The sequence below is a fragment of the Argopecten irradians genome, chromosome 14, assembly GCF_041381155.1.
Source record: "Argopecten irradians isolate NY chromosome 14, Ai_NY, whole genome shotgun sequence".
Taxonomy (NCBI): domain Eukaryota; kingdom Metazoa; phylum Mollusca; class Bivalvia; order Pectinida; family Pectinidae; genus Argopecten; species Argopecten irradians.
In genome coordinates, this window is record NC_091147.1 from 9182576 (window position 1) to 9207834 (window position 25259).

Genomic DNA, 25259 nt, shown 5'->3' on the forward strand with positions numbered 1-25259 from the left:
CGTCGTCCTAATTTCCACGCGTTAGTTGACTAGATCAACACCATCAGAAGGTAAAACAGCGAAATAAATCTTCACTTTTCACATAAATAACGCGGAAAATCTTTGTTCGGTGTTGAAACCTCAACTTAGGCTCATTATCAGTTCTACATGTATGTAGAGTATGATTTTACCGATTTTTGATCTAGAACTCTGAAACGTCTAAAAATGTTGTCTTATATTTATTAGGATTTATTAGGATTTATTAGGAAAATTGATGGATGCAGGCTGGAAGCCTCTATATCCATATCAACAATACACATTCATAAAATAAGTAAATAAATTCCAGTACATCAATGGCTATGATCCTACAATATGGACTGTAAAATTTTAAAACCAATACTTTTCCAGTGTTCATCTAACATTACTTCAAAGTTGAATACAGTATCTGCATCTATAATATGTTGCGGCAAATTATTCCATATGTCTACTATTCTGTTACTGAAAAAAATTCTTTCTTAATTCTAAATTGCAACGTTTCTTAAAATTTTTCTCAGAGTGACCTCTCGTTCTGCCTGAACTGTCCATTTGGAAAAAGTTCTCAGTTACTCTACGATCATATATGTTTTTAACTATTTAAAAAAAAACATTTATAATGTCCCCTCGAGTTCTCCGATGTAGTAAAGTTGGAAGATTTAGTCTTTCTAAGCCTTCCTCGTATGTTAGGTTTTTGAGTACCGGAATAAGTTTTGATGCCCTTCTCTGGACTTTCTCGATCAAGTCTGCCACTCTATTCCGGGTGTGGTCTAACGAGAGCTTGAAATAGTGACTTGAACATCGACTCATCAAGATATACAAAAGATCTTCGAATCAGTCCAACTATGCTGTTCGCTTTGTTCACAATAGTATGCAGGTGGGTTTTGAAATTCAGGTCCTCATCGATAGTTACCCCAATGTCCTTTTCGTGTGTGATGTTTTCCAGTTGAATCCTCTCTCCTTCATCTCCATTCATATACATGTTGTAATGTCTTTTCTTGGAAGATTTTATTGATATCACCTTACATTTGTTGGGGTGGAATTTGAGTAACCATCTGTTTGACCAGTTTTGGAGTTTATACAGGTCCTCTTGGAGAATTCTCACATCATCATCGTTTCTAATCTGCCTGTAAAGCTTTGTGTCATCTGCAAATAGTGGCGATGAGGATGTTGTTATTTCAGGGAAATCATTTATATATACTATAAATAAGATTGGGCCCATTACACTTCCTTGTGGGATGCCGCTGATTACGGGGTATGTTTTTGACATCTCACCATTAACAATAACACGTTGGCATCTATTACTGAGGAAGTCCTCTATCCAATTTACTACTTTTTTGACTGACGCCATATCCTATCAATTTCTTTAAGAGGCGTTTATGCGATACCTTATCAAATGCCTTCATAAAATCTACGTAAATTAGGCCTACATCTAGTTCTCCTCCATCATCTATAATTTCAGTCCAATCTTCTAAAACATTCAGTAACTGAAGTTGGGTTGATCGTCCCGAGAAAAAAAAACAAATTGTTTATATAATCTGTATCTAATTCGTTACTTCGTTTGACCTAAGCTTGTAGCTGAGACAGTTTGCATGCTTGATTCAAAGATAATGTCAAGATTAATTAATATGTAATGTTGAATCTAAATCCTCCAAAAATGATCTATGTAGACCTAGGCTATCAGGTCCCTGTGATTTCGCGCACTTCCTAACAAAGTCTTAGTCAAACAAACGCTTGATTCTGTGTTACAAAGCCAACAGTTGTATTCAAGAGGCCAGTTGATCGAGACTTGAGCACTTCGCGCCAAATTTTTCAAATGTGTTGTAGGGCTACACCGTAGGCTAGTGTAAAAGATGGATGACAACAAAGAAATGCAGATTGGAGTTGATGAATGTCAGAATACAGTAGGCCTAACTGATCCAGAATTATCTCTGTATACAGGTAAGACAGACCTGTCGAGGATGATAAAAAAACCTTTTAGGTTATAGAAACAACGTTATAAATAGGCTAATTTTTAATATTGTGTCTTAATTTTGATTTAACCAAACACATGGTTGCTTTAAATAATTTATAGGCCTTACTGATTTTAAAAACACCCAAACCTCGCCACGATATGTTTACAAAAGCTGACATTATTTATACCAATAAAAAATGTTCACAAACAAAACCCTTAATCTTGCTTTCGATTTTTAAAATGTTCTCTGCTTTTGATTTTCTTGTGCATGTGACGAACTACTCGTGAACTCCAGAAGCCCTGTCCCGGTAAGTGAAGTCTCAATATAAAACAGTCTTAGTAGTATACATGCATGTGTATAGTTTAAACAGATTATAAAACAATGGTGAAAGGTGATGCATCATGTAGGCCTATTTCTTGTTTGAATAATGTGTAACTGTTTATCAATACCAGACCAAAATTCAATATTTTTGTTACTTTAAAACCATGGCGTGAATATGATATTAACGTCGGATACAATGCTAAAGGATAATACATTTGTTTTATCAGGTCAAAGGTTAATATTTAAGGTCAAGTATTTTATCTTCTTTCTCATCAGGTCAAAGGTTAATGCTTCTTCCACTGGGTCAAAGGTTAATGTGAAATTATTTGATCTTTGGCATCACGAAAAAGCTTAATCTGTCAATTGTCTATATGCAACTATTAAAGATTAAATGTAAATTGTAATTAAATGTTACCCATTGATCACACTATGCCATAGTCTATGGGTCAGTGGCCCATCGTAATATGGAAACAAATTGTTAAGCCATAGCCTATGGTAAAAGGTCTCAGAGCTCTTATACTGTCTGTAACTAAGACTAAAAAATATTTCACAAATTCTTGTTTACAAATACTTTAATTCAATTGTATTATTTTTTCTTTCTTTAACATAATTTCATAACAATCTTATTCTTGATCCAAATTCTAAAATAAATTGCTTTAAACATGTATTGCTAGTAAAACAATGTTGCTTGTGAATGTGGATGTAGGACTTATATGTAAAATTGTTGGTTAAGTTTACAAGAAACACTTGAGGAGGGTCAGAAAACCAACAACATTGATGTACAGATGATGTGGATGAATATCATCAGATGTCGACAGATTGTTCAACAGTTGTCTGCTTCAGAGAGCAACACTTTTTACTCGGTATTTGATATTCAAAAATACATTCTACTCTATTTTCTATTACAAATAGCATTATCAGCAATCACAGTAAACCAGTTTTTTTTGCAGCTTCTAAATTTCAATTAACATTTACAAATTAGTTAAAAAATTGAAAAATTTAAAATTGAGGATGAAATATGAATTCACAAAGTGAAATTTTTTATGAAATATAACTTGAATCGCAAGTAAATTACATGCATTATAAAGAAGTTTAATTATGATATGTACCAAGTTTTTAAAACAGCATTTCTTAATTGGTAATTTGTTATTACAAAGAACAACTCACTTCACAGTCAAATTTTGGAACATCTTCAGATACTTCACATAAGAAATGTTTTTTTAATTTCCTGCCACCATCCTTCAGGGCATTTTACTTCAACTGGAGACTTCCTTGGCTTCCCATGTAGATGTTCTTCAAAAGAAAATTTCCCAGCTAAACTCGGACAGTCAGCCAGAACACACAAAATACTCTGGCCTACCAAGCTGTGGAGGGGACGCTGCATCTAAAGGTAGGCTGGGAAAATAGTCATTGACTTGTGGTCAGTCAACTATCACTGAAAGTAATAGAGTATAAAAAATTATCTCATAGACTCATTGTCTTTTCATTGATATGTTTCTATGTGAACACATTTTTCAAGGTGAGACTTCAATACCATTGTAAGTTGTAAACTAAAATATTTTCAAACCCCTTTGGATAAATACTTGCATTTTATTTTGTCACCCTGCATACTGTTTGGTATAAATCTATACAGTAATCAAAACTCCTCATATATCTAAATATGATATTGGCTCAGCATTAGTATTTACCTTAATCCTACCAACCCTTCTGTTTTAAAATCTGTCACTGGAAACACATATACATGTATATTATTTCATTTGGTCTAAATCAGAATATCAATAGATTTTATTTTTCTTTCTTATGAATGGTTTGCCAGGGATGGCCAAATCATCTAAAGGTATCCACAAGACTTTAACCTATGGGTGACAAGTTTGAATCCTATTTGAGGCAGTTACCAGGTACTGATGACCGATGGTCAGTGGGTTTTTTTTTCTGGGTACTCTGACTTTCTTCCACCATCTAAACCTTAAATGACCCTGGCTATTAGAAGGGGAATTAAACTAATCAACCCAAATAATGGTTAGCCAGTACTATGGATATTTTGTTATTTATATAATGTTGATATTACAGATGACAGTCAGAAACAACAGAGACGTGTAGCTATAGAGGACACAATCATTACAAAGGGTGGTCTGACGTTTCAGGACATCGCGGGACTCCATGATGCTAAGCAGGCTCTCCGTGAGGCCATCATAATGCCTCTCCACTTCCCTCATCTCTTTACAGGTATCAGTCTGATATATTAGAGTTACTGGCCTTTGTTTCACTCTGTGAATACCATATCATTCTCAAACAGTATTATATCAGATTTACTGGCTTTCATTTTAATCAATCAGTATGATATTCAGATTTATCAGTCTAATTCAGTTACTTCCCTTTGTTTTACCGTCAGTACAGTATCATTCTGATCTTTCAGAGTTACTTCCCTTTTTTGATCTATCAGAGTTACAAAGTGTCTTGTCATGCTTTACCTCATATAATGTTTGGAAAAATTGTAGTCTATTACCCTAGATTGGTTATAATATGTATCCCAAAATAGATTGGTTATAATATATATCCCAAAATCAATTATATACATGTACATCTGTACATGATGTATTTAGCAGGTTTGACTAGTGACTATGTAGTTAAATCGTGATAAAAAATAAGACTGGTTTGGAGGTCGCTACATTTTCTTCCCTCCTCTTATATTTATTTTGGGTTGTGTAGGTGCCACTACATTTTTTCCTTTCCTGTTACATTTCGGTTTGTGTAGGTGCCATCAAGCCTTGGCGTCGTATCCTACTTTACGGTCCTCCAGGCACAGGGAAGTCACGCCTGGCCCATGCCATATCCTCCGAGATCAACTCGTCTTTCTACTGTGTGTCAAGCTCTGATCTTGTGTCCAGCTGGGTAGGAGAAAGTGAAAAGTAATTATAGCTCTATTTAAATCTTACTCAAAATCTGCCATATGTCAAGTTTTAACTCTTCATCATTATTTTTCAATATTCAAAGCCGAAACATAAATTTTTTGATTTGATTATCTGCAATGTAAAATATCTCAAATAACATAAATGCTTAAAATTTTCATAATTTTACATGATAGGAATAAATTTATTTGAATCAATATTAAACAAATTCTTGTCAATAACTAAGAGGTCTAGACGACCAGATATTAAGTCTGTATCATGCTGGAATGAAGGGCTACCAAGCTTGTTCAAATGAATGATCTTGAGCTTCATTCAAGGTCACAGGGGGCAAATAGGCTAAAATCTTTAAAACAACTTCTTGTGAAGAACTAAAAGGCCAAGGAAACTGCTATTAAGGCCAGTATAATGCTGGGATGAAGGACTACTAAGTCTGTTCATATGAATGACCATGACCTTCATTCAAGATCACAGGAGTCAAATAGGCTTTAAACATACAACTTATTGTGTATTTCAGTTCCACTTTATCTTGTATTGGTCAGATGTTAAGACTTATTGGTCCTCTTGTTTAAAATAAATTTTACACATAGATTTTTTAAATTCTGATTTATAATGTCCAATCATGATGATAATTTTCAGGTTGATAAAGGAACTGTTTCAACATGCCACCAATCAAACAGGAAGATCTGTAAGTGGTTATATATTTACCGTATTCACTGTAATTAGCACCTGTAATTGTAACAAAGTTGTGGACGAAAAAAGTCGGCCATATTTTAAATCTTTCTGTACTCATGGTACATTAATCTGTAATATTAAACATGCATATGCCTTTTATCCTTTGAGACGTATTATTATGTCGTAATTCACATGTAAAAGTCTCGCAAGTTCATGTAATATGGGATATAATGCTGATGTTAGAGGCATCACATGTTGTAAAACATTGTTAAATGCTTGGAAAGGGGTTGTTTATACAACTTCAACTCTTCTCCAGAAAAGTGGAGGGGAGCTTAGAGGAGGAGGGGTGCTTATTACGGTAAATATGGTATAAACATATAATATTATGTTGGAAATAATGATTTTGTTATCGTGTTTTCCGAGTTGTTTACGTGGTGTTAAATAAAAGGCAAATGCAGATTAAAAATTTGATATTATTCCTTTCAACATATCGAATACTGAATATATTATATACTTAACTGTACAATATTGATGACTTTCTTTTTTCTTGATTTTATTTTTTGTTAAGGTAATTTTTATAGATGAGATTGATAGCATCAGTCGTCAGAGAAACTCCCGAGAGGAGGAACACACCAGACGTATAAAGACCGAACTACTCAAACAGATGGAAGGGGCAGATAACTCTGAAAAGGCAGACAAAATATTCCTCCTGTGTGCCACTAACTGTCCCTGGGAATTAGACTCAGCCTTTCTACGGAGGTTTCAAAAACGGATTTATATTCCACTACCAGACAAGTAGGTCAAAAATATTTAAATTACATTAACATGTAATGCTCTCTGGGTCCTGACTTTAAATCCCATTTGGGGCAGTTGTAAGCTACTGACCATTGATCACCAAAGGTCGGTGATTTTTCTAGGACTACTCCAGCTTTCCTACACTTCAAGTCCTAAATTTTAAACATGTCACATTCTTAAATTACTCTGGCTATTAAAAGGACATTAAACCATTCAAATCATTAGATTACATGATTGTTCTGAGGATGATGGTGTCACTATCACAGAAATATCACAATCATATATATGTTAAAGCCATACATTGGTTGTAATTTACATGTCATTACCTCCCTTTAAAAATAATATTCTAAAGATTTTTATTATTTCCCTTTGATGGTTTTTGGACTACAGTGGAACTGGTAAATTAGAACTCATGATTTTAATACAATATAATGTATCCATTCAGACATGCTCGCATAGAACTGATGAAAATCCACACCAAGGGAAACAAACTAGACTTCAGCAAGGAGGAATGGCGAGTATTAGGAGCCAACACAGAGGGCTACTCGGGCAGTGATATAGCTAATATGATGTTAGAGGCTCTCTTTAGGCCGATCAGGGATCTTCAAACATCAAAGTTTTGGAAACAGCAACCAGGTAATCAGAAACCTTCACATGAATCTGAGCTAGTAATTAATGTCTGTCAATATTAGAACTGTTGATATAAATTAATAACTTGTAAATGGATGTAACATCAGTATGTATAAAATCAAACCTGTCTTCAGACTACCGGAGAGACCAAGAAAAAAAAAAGAGTCCTTATAGCAAATAGGTCTTTATATACAGGGAAACTTGAGATGAAACTGACCATTTGAGACCCAGAGAAAGTGGTCTCATTAAATAGGTGGTCTTTATACGGAGATGGTCACTATGACAGGTTTGACTGCATCACCATTTTTACTTGTATACAATAATGCTTGTTTTAACCAGATGGTAGATTCATGCCTGTTGACGAAGGAACAGAAAGTGCGATAGAAGTAGACATCACAGGTCTCCCACCAGACAAGGTTAGATTACAAACAACTAATCCTGAGGATCTTAATAAATTATTGTTAAAGATCACATTTAACAAGTTCAATATTAGCCATTAGTTGCCAAAACCTATCAGGCATGCGAAAATCGAAATTATTTGACAACATATAGGATAAGTGTATTAAATAGAGGTTTTATCTTACATGAGTAGCACAGATTTGACATTTCTGTCAACAATCGTGTGAGATCATCTTTTGATCATGACGTCATTATTACTTGTGACGTCACAATAGTGTTATTATATGTGTGTGTCACAATATTTGACATGGCTGAACAGGCCACTGATATAGGATCATTTACCACATAGCTAGTACTTAAAGTGAGAGTATTGCCGTAATTAGCGCTTAAATAAAAAAGAAAGTCAGCCATATTTCAAATCTTTCTGTACTCAAGGTACATTAATCTCTTACAATAATCATGCATATACCTTTTATCCTTTGAGATGCATTATTATGGTGTGATTCACATGTAAGAGACTCATAAGTTATGTAATATGGGATACAATGCTGATGTTCGAGGCATCGCATGTTGTAAAACATTTTGATGGGGGCGTTTATACAAATTCCACTCTTCTCTAGAACAGGGGAGGGGCGCTAATTACAGCAAATACAGTATATAAACTTTCAGAGACTGGGACAATCAGATAATCTCACATCATGATCATGACTTTCGATTTTGATTAAAAGATTGCTATGATAAGGTTATATAAAATGTAAAACAGGCAAATTACCAGTTGACCATAAAATCTCTACATTTACACAACTGGAGTACATGTATTGACTATATTGTTATATAATCATGTTGTATATTCCAGGTCATACCCCGACATGTAGTATTGTCAGACTTTACCAAGTCAGTAGAAACTCACAGAAGGACCGTCACTGCACAGGAACTAGACAGGTTCCAAGACTTCACCAAGTTAATGGGAGAGAGTGGATAACCACATCAACAAACTGTAATCACAAATTACTGTGAATCAACTTTTCGTGGCAACTTAATATTGCGTTTTCAAGCTGAACAACTTTTTTGAAAGCAATTTAAAGTCATTTGTTTTTACTTAACCTATGATCAGAACAATTTTGTAAAACGATCATAGATTTAGGAGTATCTTATCGCTCGCAGTATATGTGAAATTTAGTCACGAAAGGAATTTTTGTTGGTTAACAGTTATGGGACAGATAAATGTGTGAATGGGGACAAAGTGTATTTCAGAACCATTACCGTAGACTACTTATTATAATTTATTGAATTAAAAAATCTTCTAAAAGTTCTTGGCTCTTAACAACCTTAAGACTACGGAAAATAATGTAATATTGTACTACATATATTCTAAATGAACATGTCAACTGGGGTCTGTTTCATTCAAAGTGTTGTGACCACACCTTTACCTATATTCGCTGGGATAGTCTTTTTTTCAATTTTGCAGGTATTTAACGACACTATAGCAAAACTTTGATTGCTGAAATGTTAAGAATTGGTTAAATTATATTTAACCTTGAAGCATGCAAATTGTACAATTCGCTTTTATATATTCAAAATATATTATAAAAATTCAATTTTCCTATATATTTTTTTCTTTTCCAAATGATGGAATCGCAAAAATGTAACCCATGAAAATAACAGCTATACAGTACCTGATAGGTACGGTACATACATTGTATACCTGGAACTATAAAAGTTTTATCATTGTCCAATCAACTGGGAGTTAACAAGTGCAAAAAATGAAACACATTTCATGTTCTATTTTACAACAAAATAATTTATTTTTTAATCTCATTACAAAATGAACAAATATTAACAAGACAAAATACATGTTTCCTGCTACAAATAAGTTTTATTGCACTTAATATACTGTATAGCACTGGAATGGCCTCTATATACGGTATGTCTGTTATGACGGTAGTCAGTATTAATATATTGCATGGTCTCGAGAGTTATTTCCCTTTGTTTAACTCTGTCATAATACTGATACAAAATCATATGTAGGAAAAAGACCTAGATACCAATATTGCATAGTATCAATTATAATTCATTCATTCATATAACTGGGACATCAAATAGATACTTTTGTCAGTTTTCCTTCCATATAAAGTAAACTAAATCTAGCGAGGACTGGTTAGGAATGTAGCATAAAATCACTACAAAGATATCAAATATAAATGTAATATTTTCAAGGTGAGGAAACTTACATTGCGCCATGATCACTGGACTGTTGACAATTAAATGTAGCCTTTGTAGTGCGTGTGAAGAATAATGTATAAATTATAGGTAATATTTAATTGGTTTTGGATAATTTTATTACATTTGTACCATGTACTATTTGCAATCATATCTTGTGAGCTTCAGTCGTTTTGAAATATATAAATGTACATACTAAGTGTCTCGTATTTATAGAATAAATATTTTGAATTGTATATACCTTTTTCTACTTTATCTTTATGTATGATAACCACACGCAAGTATCAAATAACCATGACAAATTACCTGGCTTGGCAGCATTGTAACATAAACTGTAAAGTGATGTCACTGCATTAATGTAATGGCATTTTTGGAAATTTTATAATTACCAGAACATCAATGCGATGTGATGGCAACAATGTACACATATGACTTGTAAATGTACAAAATGAATTGGCACAAGGAAGAACAAAATCCTGAGGTTCAGTTCCATATGCCTCATTGACAATTAGTGAGGCGCCACATGGGCAGATGACCTTGATCCTGTGTTTAAATTGGACCGATGAGGCTGGTCACATGACCTTTAGAACAGAACCAGTACCTAGTTGACTATTTCAATTTCTTTCCAGGCATGGTTCAGCTAAATTCAAAACCTAAAACTTGAAAATTGTCACAAACGTAGAACTGGGTCGATGATGCTGGTCACATGACCTAGAACCAATAGTTGACCAGGTCGACGATGCTGGTCACATGAACTTGAACCAATAGTTGACCAGGTCGATGATGCTGGTCACATGACCTAGAACCAATAGTTGACCAGACTGATGATGCTGGTCACATGACCTAGAACCAATAGTTGACCAGGCCGATGATGCTGGTCACATGAACTTGAACCAATAGTTGACCAGGTCGATGATGCTGGTCACATGACCTAGAACCAATAGTTGACCAGGTTGATGATGCTGGTTACATGACCTAGAACCAATAGTTGACCGGGCCGATGATGCTGGTTTGGAAGAGGATGAGGAGTATGAACGCAGTCAGCACTGTTATAGCAATCAGATAGGATGGCATGATCGGAATGCTGAATATCTTTGCCTAAAAAGGAAAAGAAAGACCACTTAATTTCAATAAAAGTCTGTAAGCATGTGCATAATACAAAGTTTACAGTAAGAATAATGATTTCTCAGCTGAATTCAAATGGGATATTTTTTTCTTTATTAGCCATGTTGAAACACACATAGCAATACAGTCATTTGTTTCTACTTAATCTATATATTTTACCTCGGCATTCTGTCCATATATTTTACCTCAACATTCTGTCCTCTTTATATTGATAACCTTGTAACCCTCACATAACCATAGATCCATATTCTCAATATCTTTTCACTAACTTGGACTTGACCTTTCAACTAACTTGGATTTGACCTTTAAACTAACTTGGAAATGATAGTTTATAACAGACTTGGATTTGATCTTTCAATTATAAACTTAGATTTGACCTTTTAACTAACTTGGATTTGACCTTTTAACTTACTTGAATTTGACAGTTTTTAACTAACTTAGATTTAACCTTTTAACTAACTTGGAATTGACCTTTAACTGTTACACATACCTTTAATCGTACTTGGCCCACAAATCCTAGAAATGAGTCAAGCTCTAGTTGAGATGATCCCTTGTACCCAAAAACTCTCATCTCTACAGCAATCTTTTTTATACCGTTACAAACGGAGTTCACTTTGGCTGCCTATAATGAGAAATAGATAAAGGGGTAAGGTATCTAAATAAAAGGTCTCATCTTAAAATGAAAGCTTTTTGATCGTAATCAATAGAAACTATTTTAAGTCAAAGAAGTGTAATTTTTGTGAGGTTTAAATAAGTTATAATGTAAATATTTAGATATGGTAATATTTTCACTATAAATACACCTGTCAACTTTTTTCAACAGTTTCATATATAAACCAAATATGTGCAGGGGAATTTTTGTGCTAAAACGTCCTTCATGTAATTAGCATAAATTTCCATGTTTAAAGTATATAATTTGTTTAACTACAGATTTATAAGACTGAAAGTGTTCATGGAAAATAACTACACAGTTTACCAGTTCAACCACAGATTTTATAAGACTGGAAGTGTTCATGGAAAAAATAACTGCACAGTTTACCTGTTCAACCACAGATTTATAAGACTGAAAGTGTTCATGGAAAAAATAACTGCACAGTTTACCTGATAGAGCGGGCATATCAGCATACAGGCCCACACGACCGGGAAAATACACCTATAGCTCCAAACCTTGGGCGAGTTGTTCTTGTTTAGAACTAGGATACTAATACCTGTAAATTAAAATTAAAAAAGCTTTCTAAGGAACATAGAGATATATAATCTTCTATATTAATTGGATTAATAAAAGATTTGTATGCTGAAAGATATGCAAAAAAAAACCTGCCTACGGTATGCTAATATTGTACAGTGTATTTGAATATTTATCAGCAGGAATTTCAATATTTCAATATTAACGTAAATAAATTTCCGATTAATGTTGGTGCACTGTACTAGTTGACACTTACTAAGACTGTCGTCAATGTTTGTGTAGCTTTTAACTAAAAACTCTACAAAATATTAACAATGCTATTATTCAATTTCTTTATAACTCAGTTGTTTCGCACTAACTAGTCTAAGAACAATTTCTAATCTGTCAATCAAGTTCAACAGTAACTATTGGTATGGAGTTCTCTTCACAAGTCATTTTTGTAAAACAAATGAATTTGTGTGTGAATAATTCAAGTTTTAATTTCTAAGGTGATAAGAAGTCGCCAAAATCTAAAGCCATGAAATGTTTACAGCAAAGGTGAAAAAGAATCATACAATTCTAAATCACAAAATTAAATCAGAGGAGAAGTTTTTAAACACGAAAACACAAAATTAATTCACCACAAAAACAAGTTAAAGCAATAAGAGAGACCAAGGGGAGATAAGTCTGAAGCTTTATCTTACCTATAATGATCAGCTCTGCGAATATCATAGCTATCAGGGACGTCATCCTCGCTATTGGTCCGTTGAGTAGACTCAAATTCTGTTTTACAACAAATAAATCCTGAAAACAAACAACAGAAATGACATTTGAAATTTGTATTCAATGTTGACTCATAATCCTGGTCAATCAATTCAAGGATGGGACCAGTAATGATTGGGGGGCTACAATAGCTGAGTAACAAAGATGTTCCAACTCTCTACCTAGTCCTCCAAATCTCAGGTGCAAGTTTGTATCCTATCTGGGATAGTTACCAGGTACTGGCTGTAGGTCAGTGGTTTTCCTTTTGGTACTCTAGTTTTATTCCATTAAGGGGCCATGGGTGTTACTAAGTAATAGGACATTAAACAAACTAAACCAAACTAGATACAGTATTGCTGGTGAAGGAACGTTGGAGTTCCTAGAGGCACAGACTTTCAGAAAGTACCATGAATACCTGGGACATCCTCCGCAATCCTTCAGCATTCAGAGGGCTAATGGCAGCAATCCTTTCAGATACCATTTTGCCATCCTACTCAGATTACTTTTATTGACGGCTGATACTATAAACCCACTCCTAACTGATAAAGTTTTAACCACAAAAATCTTACACAATTAATTCTGTAGCTTCAATAAATACCTCAGATTATGTATTATCTTACCTTCATAGCAGCTTTAAGCTCTGTTGATTTTTCCTGAAGACGAAGAGCCAGTCCACGTATATAGAACAAAGTCATTTCACATTGTGTCACATAATTAGCAATAACAGCCAGTGAAACAGAGTTTAATACCATGATACCAAGCAATTCCACAAAAAATAGCACCCAATGTACCGCTTTCCTGAAAAAGTAAGTTACCTTTTACTTTCAATTGAATCACGATCATGATGGTATAATATGTAGATTTTGAGATACCAAAACGACGTGGGTGAAGTATGATTTACCCTCAACTAGTCCCACCTTCTAAAGATTGTGACATTATATTTTGACATAATTTTAATTTTGTGATGTCACAATAACTGGAAGATAGGAATAAGCAACTGTAAATTGCACTTTACCCTTGTCGTTTTGATTTCTCGAAAACCCTGTATTGGTATAAGAATTCAATTTTAACAATTAATACATTTATAATCCAGAAACCTGCCTATACAACCAAATAAACAAATTACACTGTACAATACACACTAACATCTTTGAATGAACTTGATATAGAAGAAATACCAACCCTGTTTTACGGAAAAATGCAAGGGCTGGAAAATCAAAAGCCCATTCGTATAACCCCTGCATCCCGAGAGTGATCCCTACCCAGAAGCCACCTGCTGCCAGAAACAGTCTGTAAAGAGAAACACGATGACAACATGACATTAAGTGGTCTATACCTCATCCAGAGAGATAATTCTACTTCTCCATAGCAACAGGCATTGGTTAATTGTAATATGTACTGTATAGTACTTTAAATTTGCATGGTCAATGTTAAGTGGTGTTCTATACAGGGTATATTCACGAAGGTTAAATTTTGCAATTCTTTGATTCCTAGAATTCGTTTAACTATTACAATGATAGTTCTTATACAGGTACAGGTTTTCTGAATATTTTGTTGGAGTTTAGAATTTGCAGATTTCAATGAAAACGTTAACATAGTTAATAGAAACCACTCGCAAAGTGTACCTGCTATATAAAGTTTGCATACAACATACGATAATGCAAAATATGGTTATATTGAACTTATAGGGAACCAACACAATCACTATGTTAGAAGCACAATTCATTAAATAAACACATACCAGTATGAAGACATCTTATTGAAACCCTGACAGTGAATGAAAATAACTATGTTATAACTATGACTTGATGTAAGTGTGTTTGTTATAAACATGTTATATTCTAATACTCCTTAAGACGATATGTGGAAACCTTATCAATGGGATGACACATTAATTGATGTCAGACCTTTCATTGATTCTCTGTACTGACCTTAGTTTCCTGATCATCTTCTGTTGTGATATTGATCTGTTATATAAAGGTGTGGCTTGTAAAAATACCTGAAACATAAATAAAATAATTATAGCAATTGGTAAGGGTAACTGAATTAGCAGAGAGACAAGGGAGACAACTCTTTTACCACAATGAAAACAATATCATTCTGCATCTAGATTTTATCCTTTATACTTTCCATTATCAAAAAGGATGAGATGCGCATTTAGATAGATACACTAAATAAATTTAGCACTTCTAACTCTGAGGGGGTGGGGGGCGCAGGGCGAGGGAAAAATCCATAAAAATATCACCAAGAATATTCTGACAATAAAGTCATGCTTGTTGTTGAGTATAGATTTACTGTATATTTACTTAAGAACATTCACTACGAAACTTTGTATCAAATATTTTTATCATTTAACTTACTTTTTCCATGAGTGCGTACAACTGTTCGTTTTCCTGTATACGAAAGTGGTACATGCCCATGATGTAGGCAACAAAATGGAGCACGTTAGGGATGACATATGTGGTAATGATGTGTTCACACGCCTCTGGGGGGTGACAGTGGGCGTGGTGACTCGTGAGATTCTGAACGGGGACAATATTCTCCGCTGGAGAAAATGTCATTTCATGTATAACGGGCGGAGTGGTGTTGGATGTTGTGCTTGACGGAAGTAAAGTCGTCGTAGGTACAAACTGAAATAGAAAAAAAACATGCATTGAATAAAAAAAATAGTCCTATATTTTGTAAACCACTTTGTGTATTTGTATATCTCATCTACATTATTGTCAACATATTCATGAATACATAAATTTTTGACATGTGTATTCCTATATATATATATACATCAATACATTTATTCAAGTAACATACTGTACAGCTGGATATTTTCACGATTTCCCAGGACAGTGCTATGATCACGAACATTTGGTCTGCCAAGTATTGAGACATGGTTGAACGATTTATACCCTTAAATCCATATTGCGAAAATTTAGAGTGGTTAAAATTGTACTTTCTCGATTTTAGATCAAATCACTATAATATTATTAAACAGATATTTTCTTTAAAGTTGTATGGTCTATAACTTTCGCTCTTTTGGTCATAGTGAAAACTGTTTAAGTGTTATACATATTTTTCTCCGTCTGCCTGAGGTTTAAACTTTCTAATTTTACCACTTTTTATAAAGTTGCAGCACTGGGAGTATCTTTAATTATAAAAGTAAAAAATCTTTTTAACGTGTACATGTGAAAAATAGGCTCGAAAGATGCCAAATCATTCCGAATTCTTCCGAACATCGTCGCGACAATCTCGAAGTAAAACGAGAGTTGTGAAACCAACCATTTTTCATAAACAAAACATATGGTCGACCTCATCAGACTCTATCTACAAAGAAAATAATGCTCGCACATCACTATATTTGATACACACAACATTTTATGGTAATGTGTAAATTGGATGTTTCAAATACTCAATCTGTGGACATATACCAGCATGATTTGCTCATATAGGCCAGAAGGAAAACGTAAGCAAACACATGTGTGCTTACGCTAGTTACCTGGCTCACCACGTGCAGGTCGTGTCGAACATCAGTCACGTGATACGATTAGGAATCCGACAAAACCCGAAGCCACTGAACATGGCGATGATTGAAGGCGCTTTATTCAAAACCAGGAATATATGATTCCTAGATTTCGGCTCTCTTATAGGCCGACATATGCTTTTGGGGAGCTAAATCATCAAGTTACATGTCAATGTTTAAATATCAAATGTTTAAGTTACATATCGTTACAGTGAAATTAGCAGCAATACAACTTTAACTGATACAGAAATTTGGGATTTAAATTTCAAAATCAGTTCAAAATCAACATATTTTGGTGAATATTGAAATAACCAATTTTAACTCAATATGTAAAAGATTGAGTTCAACACGGTAGTTCCTTCCAGTAAGCTAATTTTTTAATCAGAGAGTTGTTGACATGTTTCGACTCAAATGGAGACATCCTCAGAACCTAACTGGAAGGAACTACTGTGTCAGACTCACTCTTTTACATATTTACTTAGTGAGGCCTCTGTATTCTTTTGGATCCACAGCCGGTTCCATCAAGAATTTCTACATTTTCTAAATCCTAGGACATTGCGCCTCCACCCCCCGTATTGATCAATTTTAACTCAGTAAATATATCATAATAACTTAATTTAAAGAGACAGTCATGACATAAATATGCGATATGCTATTATATCATAAAGTAAACCTTAGAGACCACATCTGTATAAAAGCCCACCTGCTTAATAAGGCCACTTTTCAACACAATTAAACCTGTGTATAAAGACCACCTGGTTACAATTTGGGGTCTCCCCCTTACCTGTGTGTCTTTGTGGATGTTGAGTTTCCACTGACAGGCCACCACCTCGTAGACATATGTATACAATAGCAGTATCACTATAAATACTGGGTAAAAAATATTCAAATAAAACCAGCCACGATGACCTGAGTTTATAGACTCGCGGCCAAATCCCCGCCAACCAATCTGTCAAAAGAAACAAAGAATCCAAGCTATAACGTCATATAAATATCAATCAATGGAATGTTGTTATAGTATTCAACCTTGAGAAATACTAATTACATAGGTGACATGTGTAATATGGGTCGTTAAATACAGAAGAACAGAATACAATAGAAGGTTGTTAGGTTCCACACGTATGAATGCTTGTTGCTTGACAGATAGTCACTTAAAGATAGATTATACAAGATAAGATTTATTCTGGTTCAGGACCATCTTAAGTCCTTGACACTATGGACTTGTATGCTGGCTTTGCAGAGTTAGCTCCCTTGTGGATAGGTATCGATTGTTCCGTCATTATTTTGTAAGCGTATTTCATGTCATTTTCTTTGAAAAGTATAATGTTACGATCGCAAAAATATGACTCCACAATCAATATCTACCTGCAAGGGCAGATAACTGTAATATGCAAATACAGAATAGAGCTTTTAGCAGAACGGTACTTACAAACATGAGAAGTCTCCAGTATGGCCGTAAGACTTGTCTCTTACAGAGTTTGAGTGATGCTGTGGTCAGGTTCATACTCTCCTCTCCATCCATATCTCCTATCTGGTAAAGATACGGAAATCAAAATCAATTTTCAACATCTTCGCTATAAACTTTGAGTTAAGGTTCAATACCTTCCTCTCCAAAGGAGATTACATGGTATTGAACATCCACATGGCAAGTAAAGATGTCTGATGAATTTAGGGGCCATGGTAGCTGACAGGTTATGATGTTCGGACATATTACCACAAACCCTCCATCTCTGGGTGGCGAGTTTGAATCAATAAGGAGCAGTTGCCAGGTATTGGCCACTGGTCGGAGATTTTTCTCCAGGTACTCAGCTTTCCTCCACCTATTAACCTGGCATGTCCTTAATGACCTTGGCTGTTGATAGGACGTTACGCCAGATAAACCAAACTCAGCAATACTTTTCTGTCGTCTGCTGTTTTTGTTCTTTTTTCTATTTTGGTAAGTTTTACATCATTTTCTGTGTATCAATAGGGTCCTTCATTATTGTTGATTACTTATATAATTGAAAATTTAAATTTGTAAAATGGTTAAATTTTTCTATGAATTATCATCTTTATTGATCAAAATATGTGGATCTGTTAATTGAAAACATTATTATAGAATCATGTTAATGAGAAATTGATGAAAAAATGAAAATATGATGATATTAGTACATATTTATAGAGGTACATGTGGTATAAATTCAGGTACTGTATTGAATCCAATAAGCGCTGATATCCCCATAAGCGCCCCTCCTCCTTTTGAGGCCTGCCTCAATTTCAACTGTGTGGGCATAAATAAAGACTAAAATTATCAAAACTATATAAGTTTGCACTTTCCTTTGCAATAATTTTGCCTTATTAAGAATCCTTTTTCCCGGGCGCTTATTGGTTGAATACGGTATGATAAATAATTACAAAACACATCGTTGATAACAAAGGTTAAAGTTCAAGGTAATGCACTCTAAGTACACACAATGATCTTGACTTCAATGTACTATTATGTCATAGTTAATCATATAATGATGTAACAATGGATAATATGCAATAACCAACCCATCTTTTCAAAAAGTACATGTACATACGGGCTGATTTAAAAAAACACACACTTATGCTATTATAGTAGCATATTCAACCCAATGAACACCCAGAGTGCTTATTGAAAATATTGGAAAAAAAAGAGGGCACTAACAGTAATAGAATGAAATTTGTACTTGGACTTTCTTAAAATTTTTACACAAAGAAAGCCTTACAATAATTTGAAAATACGGCATCAAATAGAAACATTCAAATTTTTCATATTTTCAGTCTGCATTTACTTTGAGGTCAGGGAAATTGAGGCCTACATAAGAAGGCTTATAGAGATGATAGCTCTTATTGGATTGAATATGGTACTTGTATTCCACTTTTTCCACAAGTTAAATATAACACATTGTAGGAGGGGGCTTATTGCTGAGAACGGGGTGATTGTCATTGCTGAGAGCGGAGTTATTGCCAAGAGGGGGCTTATTGTCAAGAAGGCGGTTATTGCTAAGAAGGGGCTTTTTGTTGAGAGGGGGTTATGCTGAGAGAGGGCTCATTGATGAGAGCAGGGTTATTATCATTGCCGAGAGCGGGGTTATTGTTGATAGGGGGTTTATTGTCGAGAAGAGGCTTATTGCTGAGAGGGTCCTTAATGTCAAGATGGGGCTTATCGCCAACTGGGGGCTTATAGCCGAGAAGGGGCTTATTGCTGGGAGGGGGCTTATTGATGTAAGCAGGGTTATTGTCATTGCGGAGAGCCGAGTTATTATCGAGAGGGGGCTTATTGTAGATAGGACGATTATTGTCAAGAGGGGGCTTATTGTCAAGAGGGGGCTTATTGTAGAAAGGAAGATTATTACTGAGAGGGGGCTTTTTGCCGAGAGGGGGCTTTTTGCCAAGAGGGGGCTTATTGCTGTGAGCGGGATTGTTGTCATTGCCGAGAGTGGGGTTATTGTCGAGAGGGGGCATATTGTCGAGAGGGGGATTATTGCTGAGAGGGGGTTTATTGTCGAGAGGGGGCTTATTGCCAAGAATGGGCTTATTACCAAGAAGAGAGCTTATTGTCGAGAGGGGGCTTATTGTTGAAAGGGAGCTTATAACAGAGTGTGTGCTTTTTGTTGGTTGAATGTGGTAATGATACCTTAAATATTGAAAATATACGGAGGCACCAACAGTAAGAGGATGAAATTTGTACTTCGCATTTTGAAAATTTTTACACAAAGGTTTGTTTGTTTGATTAATTAACGTCCTAGTAACAGCCAAGGTCATGTAAGAGCAGCCTCCCAAGTATGCAATGCGTTGCGTGTATATGTGCGAGCTGCGTATTTTGGGAGACTGCGATATATTCGTGTTGTGTCTTCTTTTATAGTGGAACTGTTGCCAGAGGATGCCATTTGATAATTTGAAAAAGGCATCAAATAGACCTTCAAAGTTTTCATATTTTCAGTCTGCATTTAATTTGAGGCCTAAATAATAAGGAGAGGCACTTATGGAGATGGGGGCTCTTATTGCATTTAATATGGTACTTGTATTACACTTTTTTACAGAGGTAGATATAATGCATTGTTGGTGGGGGCTAATTGCCGAAAGGGGTTTTATTGATGAGAGGGGGCTTATTATCGAGAGGGAGCTTATTGCCAAGAGGGGGCTTATTGCTGAAAGCGGGGTTATTGTCGAGGAGGGGGGCTTATTGTCAAGAGGGGGATTATTGTTGAGAGGGGACTTATTGCCGAGAGGGGGCTTATCGCTGAAGAGGGCTTATTGTCGAGAGGAGGTTTATTTATTGCTGAGAGGGGACTTATTGCCGAGAGGGGGCTTATCGCTGAAGAGGGCTTATTGTCGAAAGGGGGTTTATTTTTTGCTAAGAGGGGGCTTATTGCCAAGAGGGGGCTTACTGCAGAGTGTTGTCAGTTGAATGTGATAATGATACGTACGTCCACCCTGACACAGCTTGTTGTGCTGGACCCTGACGACATCGTACTGGCATGTTGTAGTTCCTGGTCCGTGTCGTCAAGGATACACTGTTTATCAGAGGACATTATGTACATACTCGGACAGTCGACAGATCGGCTTGTTTTGTCAGGGTCACCATTATCTTCCTGGATCTGGGGAGGCAAAAAGAACAGCTATAAAAATTAAATTTGTTCAAATTGTGTTCAGATTTATTCAATACTTGCAGGATTTTATAACATATTGATGCTATAAAGTTTAATTTGAACCTTTTTGCTAACTTCACTTTAGTACATCACATGATAATTACTAGGAATGCGATTGGATAACAGCCATGGTCTATTTTGCGACAGTTCCCTGTCCTTCTTGACTACGGGAGACTATACCTGACTACGGGAACTATACCAAAGTATATTCCCCCGGGAATGAGCATGCGACCAATTATATGACGTCATAATGAATGTCATGTAATGTACTAAATCTATTATGGCCCTTTACCTCAAAAACAGTTCTCCTGTAGTGTTGTCTTGCGCGGTATAGTCCCTTTGTCATCGACTCAGGGACTTTACCTCGCCAGACAACACTATAGGAGAACTGTTCCCAGGAGAAAGGGCCAAAATAGAATAATATCATCTTAACTAACTGCTATTGTCAAAAAATGAAGAAACTGATTGTCCTGCCTAGCATCATCTTTTTTATAGACTGTGAGACAATGTAAGATGTTAGAATGGTGGAATACAACGACATTTTAAGTATACTTTGGACTGACGGTCTTAATTATCCTACCTAGCATCATCTTTTATAGACTGTGAGACAATGTAAGATGTTAGAATGGTGGAATACAACGACATTTTAAGTATACTTTGGACTGACGGTCTTAATTATCCTACCTAGCATCATCTTTTATAGACTGTGAGACAATGTAAGATGTTAGAATGGTGGAATACAACGACATTTTAAGTATACTTTGGACTGACGGTCTTAATTATCCTACCTAGCATCATCTTTTATAGACTGTGAGACAATGTAAGATGTTAGAATGGTGGAATACAACGACATTTTAAGTATACTTTGGACTGACGGTCTTAATTATCCTACCTAGCATCATCTTTTATAGACTGTGAGACAATGTAAGATAGTAGAATGGTGGAATACAACGACATTTTAAGTATACTTTGGACTGACGGTCTTAATTATCCTACCTAGCATCATCTTTTATAGACTGTGAGACAATGTAAGATGTTAGAATGGTGGAATACAACGACATTTTAAGTTATACTTTGGACTGACGGTCTTAATTATCCTACCTAGCATCATCTTTTATAGACTGTGAGACAATGTAAGATGTTAGAATGGTGGAATACAACGACATTTTAAGTATACTTTGGACTGACGGTCTTAATTATCCTACCTAGCATCATCTTTTATAGACTGTGAGACAATATAAGATAGTAGAATGGTGGAATACAACGACATTTTAAGTATACTTTGGACTGATGGTCTTAATTATCCTACCTAGCATCATCTTTTATAGACTGTGAGACAATATAAGATAGTAGAATGGTGGAATACAACGACATTTTAAGTATGCTTTGGACTGACGGTCTTAATTCTCCTGTCTATCATCATCTTTTACAGGCCTTGAGACAACAGATTATAAGATGATAATACACAACTGTGGGTCTTAATTATCCTGTCTAGCATCCTCTTTTATAGGCCTTGAGACAACAGATTATAAGATAATAATACACAACTGACGGTCTTAATTCTCCTGTCTAGCATCATCTTTTATAGGCCTTGAGACAACAGATTATAAGATGATAATACACAACTGTCGGTCTTAATTCTCCTGCCTAACATCATCTTTTATAGGCCTTGAGACAACAGATTATAAGATGATAATACACAACTGTCGGTCTTAATTCTCCTGCCTAACATCATCTTTTATAGGCCTTGAGACAACAGATTATGAGATGATAATACACAACTGTCGGTCTTAATTCTCCTGCCTAACATCCTCTTTTATAGGCCTTGAGACAACAGATTATGAGATGATAATACACAACTGTCGGTCTTAATTATCCTGTCTAGCATCATCTTTTATAGGCCTTGAGACAACAGATAATAAGACAAGAGGCCCATGGGCCTTAACAGTCATCTGACTATTAGTACAATACAACATAGTCGTTTAAAGATTTTAGCCTATTTGACCTCTGTGACCTTGATTGAAGGTCAAGGTAATTCATTTGAACAAACTTGGTAGCCCTTCATCCCAGCATGCTACCAGCATGCCACATGCTCAATATCAGTACCCTGGGCCTTCTGGTTCTTGAGAAGACGTCATTTAAAGATTTTAGTCTATTTGCCGCCCGTGACCTTAAATGAAGATCAAGGTCATTCATTTGAATAAACTTGATAGCCCTTCATCCAAGCATGCTACATGCCCAATATCAGTACCCTGGGCCTTCTGGTTCTTAAGAAGAAGTCATTTAAAGATTTTAGCCTATTTGACCCCTGTGACCTTGAATGAAGATCAAGGTCATTCATTTGAACAAACTTGGTAGCCCTTTATCCCAGCATGCCACAGGCCTAATATCAGGTCTCTAGGCCTCTTCGTTATTCACAAGAATTTGATTAAATGATTTTAGCCTATTTGACCCCTGTGACCTTGAATGAAGGTCAAGGTCATTTATTTGAACAAACTTGGTAGCCCTTCATCCCAGCATCCTACAGGCCAAATATCAGTACCCTGGGCCTTCTGGTTCTTGAGAAAAAGTCATTTAAATATTTTAGCCTTTTTGACCCCCGTGACCTTGAATGAAGGCTAAGGTCATTCATTTGAACAAACTTGGTAGCCCTTCATCCAAGCATGTCACAGGCCCAATATCAGTACCCTGGGCCTTCTGGTTCTTGAGAAGAAGTCGTTTAAAGATTTTAGCCTATTTGACCCTCGTGACCTTGAATGAAGGTCAAGGTCATTTATTTGAACAAACTTGGTAGCCCTTCATCCCAGCATGCCACAGGCCTAATATCAGGTCTCTAGGCCTCTTAGTTATTCACAAGAAGTTGTTTAAAGGATTTTAGCCTATTTGACCCCTGTGACCTTGAATGAAGGTCAAGATCATTTATTTGAACAAACCTTCATCCCAGCATCCTACAGGCCAAATATCAGTACCCTGGGCCTTCTGGTTCTTGAGAAGAAGTTGTTTAAATATTTTAGCCTTTTTGACCCTCGTGACCTTGAATGAAGGTCAAGGTCATTTATTTGAACAAACTTGGTAGCCCTTCATCCCAGCATGCCACAGGCCTAATATCAGGTCTCTAGGCCTCTTAGTTATTCACAAGAAGTTGTTTAAAGGATTTTAGCCTATTTGACCCCTGTGACCTTGAATGAAGGTCAAGGTCATTTATTTGAACAAATTTGGTAGCCCTTCATCCCAGCATCCTACAGGCCAAATATCAGTACCCTGGGCCTTCTGGTTCTTGAGAAGAAGTTGTTTAAAGATTTTAGCCTTTTTGACCCTCGTGACCTTGAATGAAGGTCAAGGTCATTTATTTGAACAAACTTGGTAGCCCTTCATCCCAGCATGCCACAGGCCTAATATCAGGTCTCTAGGCCTCTTAGTTATTCACAAGAAGTTGTTTAAAGGATTTTAGCCTATTTGACCCCGGTGACCTTGAATGAAGGTCAAGGTCATTTATTTGAACAAACTTGGTAGCCCTTCATCCCAGCATCCTACAGGCCAAATATCAGTACCCTGGGCCTTCTGGTTCTTGAGAAGAAGTTGTTTAAAGATTTTAGCCTTTTTGACCCCTGTGACCTTGAATGAAGGTCAAGGTCATTTATTTGAACAAACTTGGTAGCCCTTCATCCCAGCATCCTACAGGCCAAATATCAGTACCCTGGGCCTTCTGGTTCTTGAGAAGAAGTTGTTTAAAGATTTTAGCCTATTTGACCCCTGTGACCTTGAATGAAGATCAAGGTCATTCATTTGAACAAACTTGGTAGCCCTTTATCCCAGCATGCCACAGGCCTAATATCAGGTCTCTAGGCCTCTTAGTTATTCACAAGAAGTTGTTTAAAGGATTTTAGCCTATTTGACCCCTGTGACCTTGAATGAAGGTCAAGGTCATTTATTTGAACAAACTTGGTAGCCCTTCATCCCAGCATCCTACAGGCCAAATATCAGTACCCTGGGCCTTCTGGTTCTTGAGAAGAAGTTGTTTAAAGATTTTAGCCTTTTTGACCCTTGTGACCTTGAATGAAGGTCAAGGTCATTTATTTGAACAAACTTGGTAGCCCTTCATCCCAGCTTGCCACAGGCCTAATA

General features: G+C 35.8%; 2 protein-coding genes and 1 pseudogene across 5 annotated transcripts in view; 1 reads left to right on the forward strand and 2 right to left on the reverse strand.

The window, feature by feature from the left end:
• The window catches only part of LOC138308258 (uncharacterized), a 465904-nt pseudogene that overhangs the window by 201824 nt on the left and 238821 nt on the right, over positions 1-25259 (reverse strand).
• Positions 1689-9355, forward strand: LOC138307389 (uncharacterized). The gene is made up of 11 exons (XM_069248106.1): positions 1689-1953; positions 2262-2274; positions 3022-3151; positions 3534-3678; positions 4359-4514; positions 5044-5197; positions 5834-5882; positions 6438-6664; positions 7110-7300; positions 7634-7710; positions 8550-9355. The coding sequence occupies exons 1-11, from the start codon at positions 1866-1868 to the stop codon at positions 8673-8675; spliced, it is 1356 nt and encodes a 451-aa protein (XP_069104207.1). The 5' UTR covers positions 1689-1865; the 3' UTR covers positions 8676-9355.
• LOC138307388 (uncharacterized) overlaps positions 9474-25259 on the reverse strand; it is a 28999-nt gene continuing 13213 nt past the window's right edge. For all 4 annotated transcript variants that reach the window (XM_069248102.1, XM_069248103.1, XM_069248104.1 and 1 more), the window contains 11 exons: positions 20913-21083; positions 17909-18010; positions 17264-17428; positions 15326-15595; positions 14897-14964; positions 14148-14255; positions 13586-13763; positions 12908-13007; positions 12140-12246; positions 11529-11660; positions 9474-11011 (listed from right to left, as the gene is read on the reverse strand). In XM_069248102.1, the coding sequence (XP_069104203.1) occupies positions 10889-11011; positions 11529-11660; positions 12140-12246; positions 12908-13007; positions 13586-13763; positions 14148-14255; positions 14897-14964; positions 15326-15595; positions 17264-17428; positions 17909-18010; positions 20913-21083 (1524 nt within the window). In that variant the 3' untranslated portion in view covers positions 9474-10888. The remainder of the gene's footprint in view (positions 11012-11528; positions 11661-12139; positions 12247-12907; positions 13008-13585; positions 13764-14147; positions 14256-14896; positions 14965-15325; positions 15596-17263; positions 17429-17908; positions 18011-20912; positions 21084-25259) is intronic.

Excerpts from the sequence above, each read along its gene's own strand:
- LOC138307389 (XM_069248106.1), top strand. The coding sequence starts at position 1,866 with ATGGATGACAACAAAGAAATGCAGATTGGAGTTGATGAATGTCAGAAT. Across the intron at positions 3,152-3,533 it reads AGAGCAACACTTTTTACTCG|GGCATTTTACTTCAACTGGA; the intron begins GTATTTGATATT and ends ACCATCCTTCAG. Across the intron at positions 3,679-4,358 it reads AGGGGACGCTGCATCTAAAG|ATGACAGTCAGAAACAACAG; the intron begins GTAGGCTGGGAA and ends TTGATATTACAG.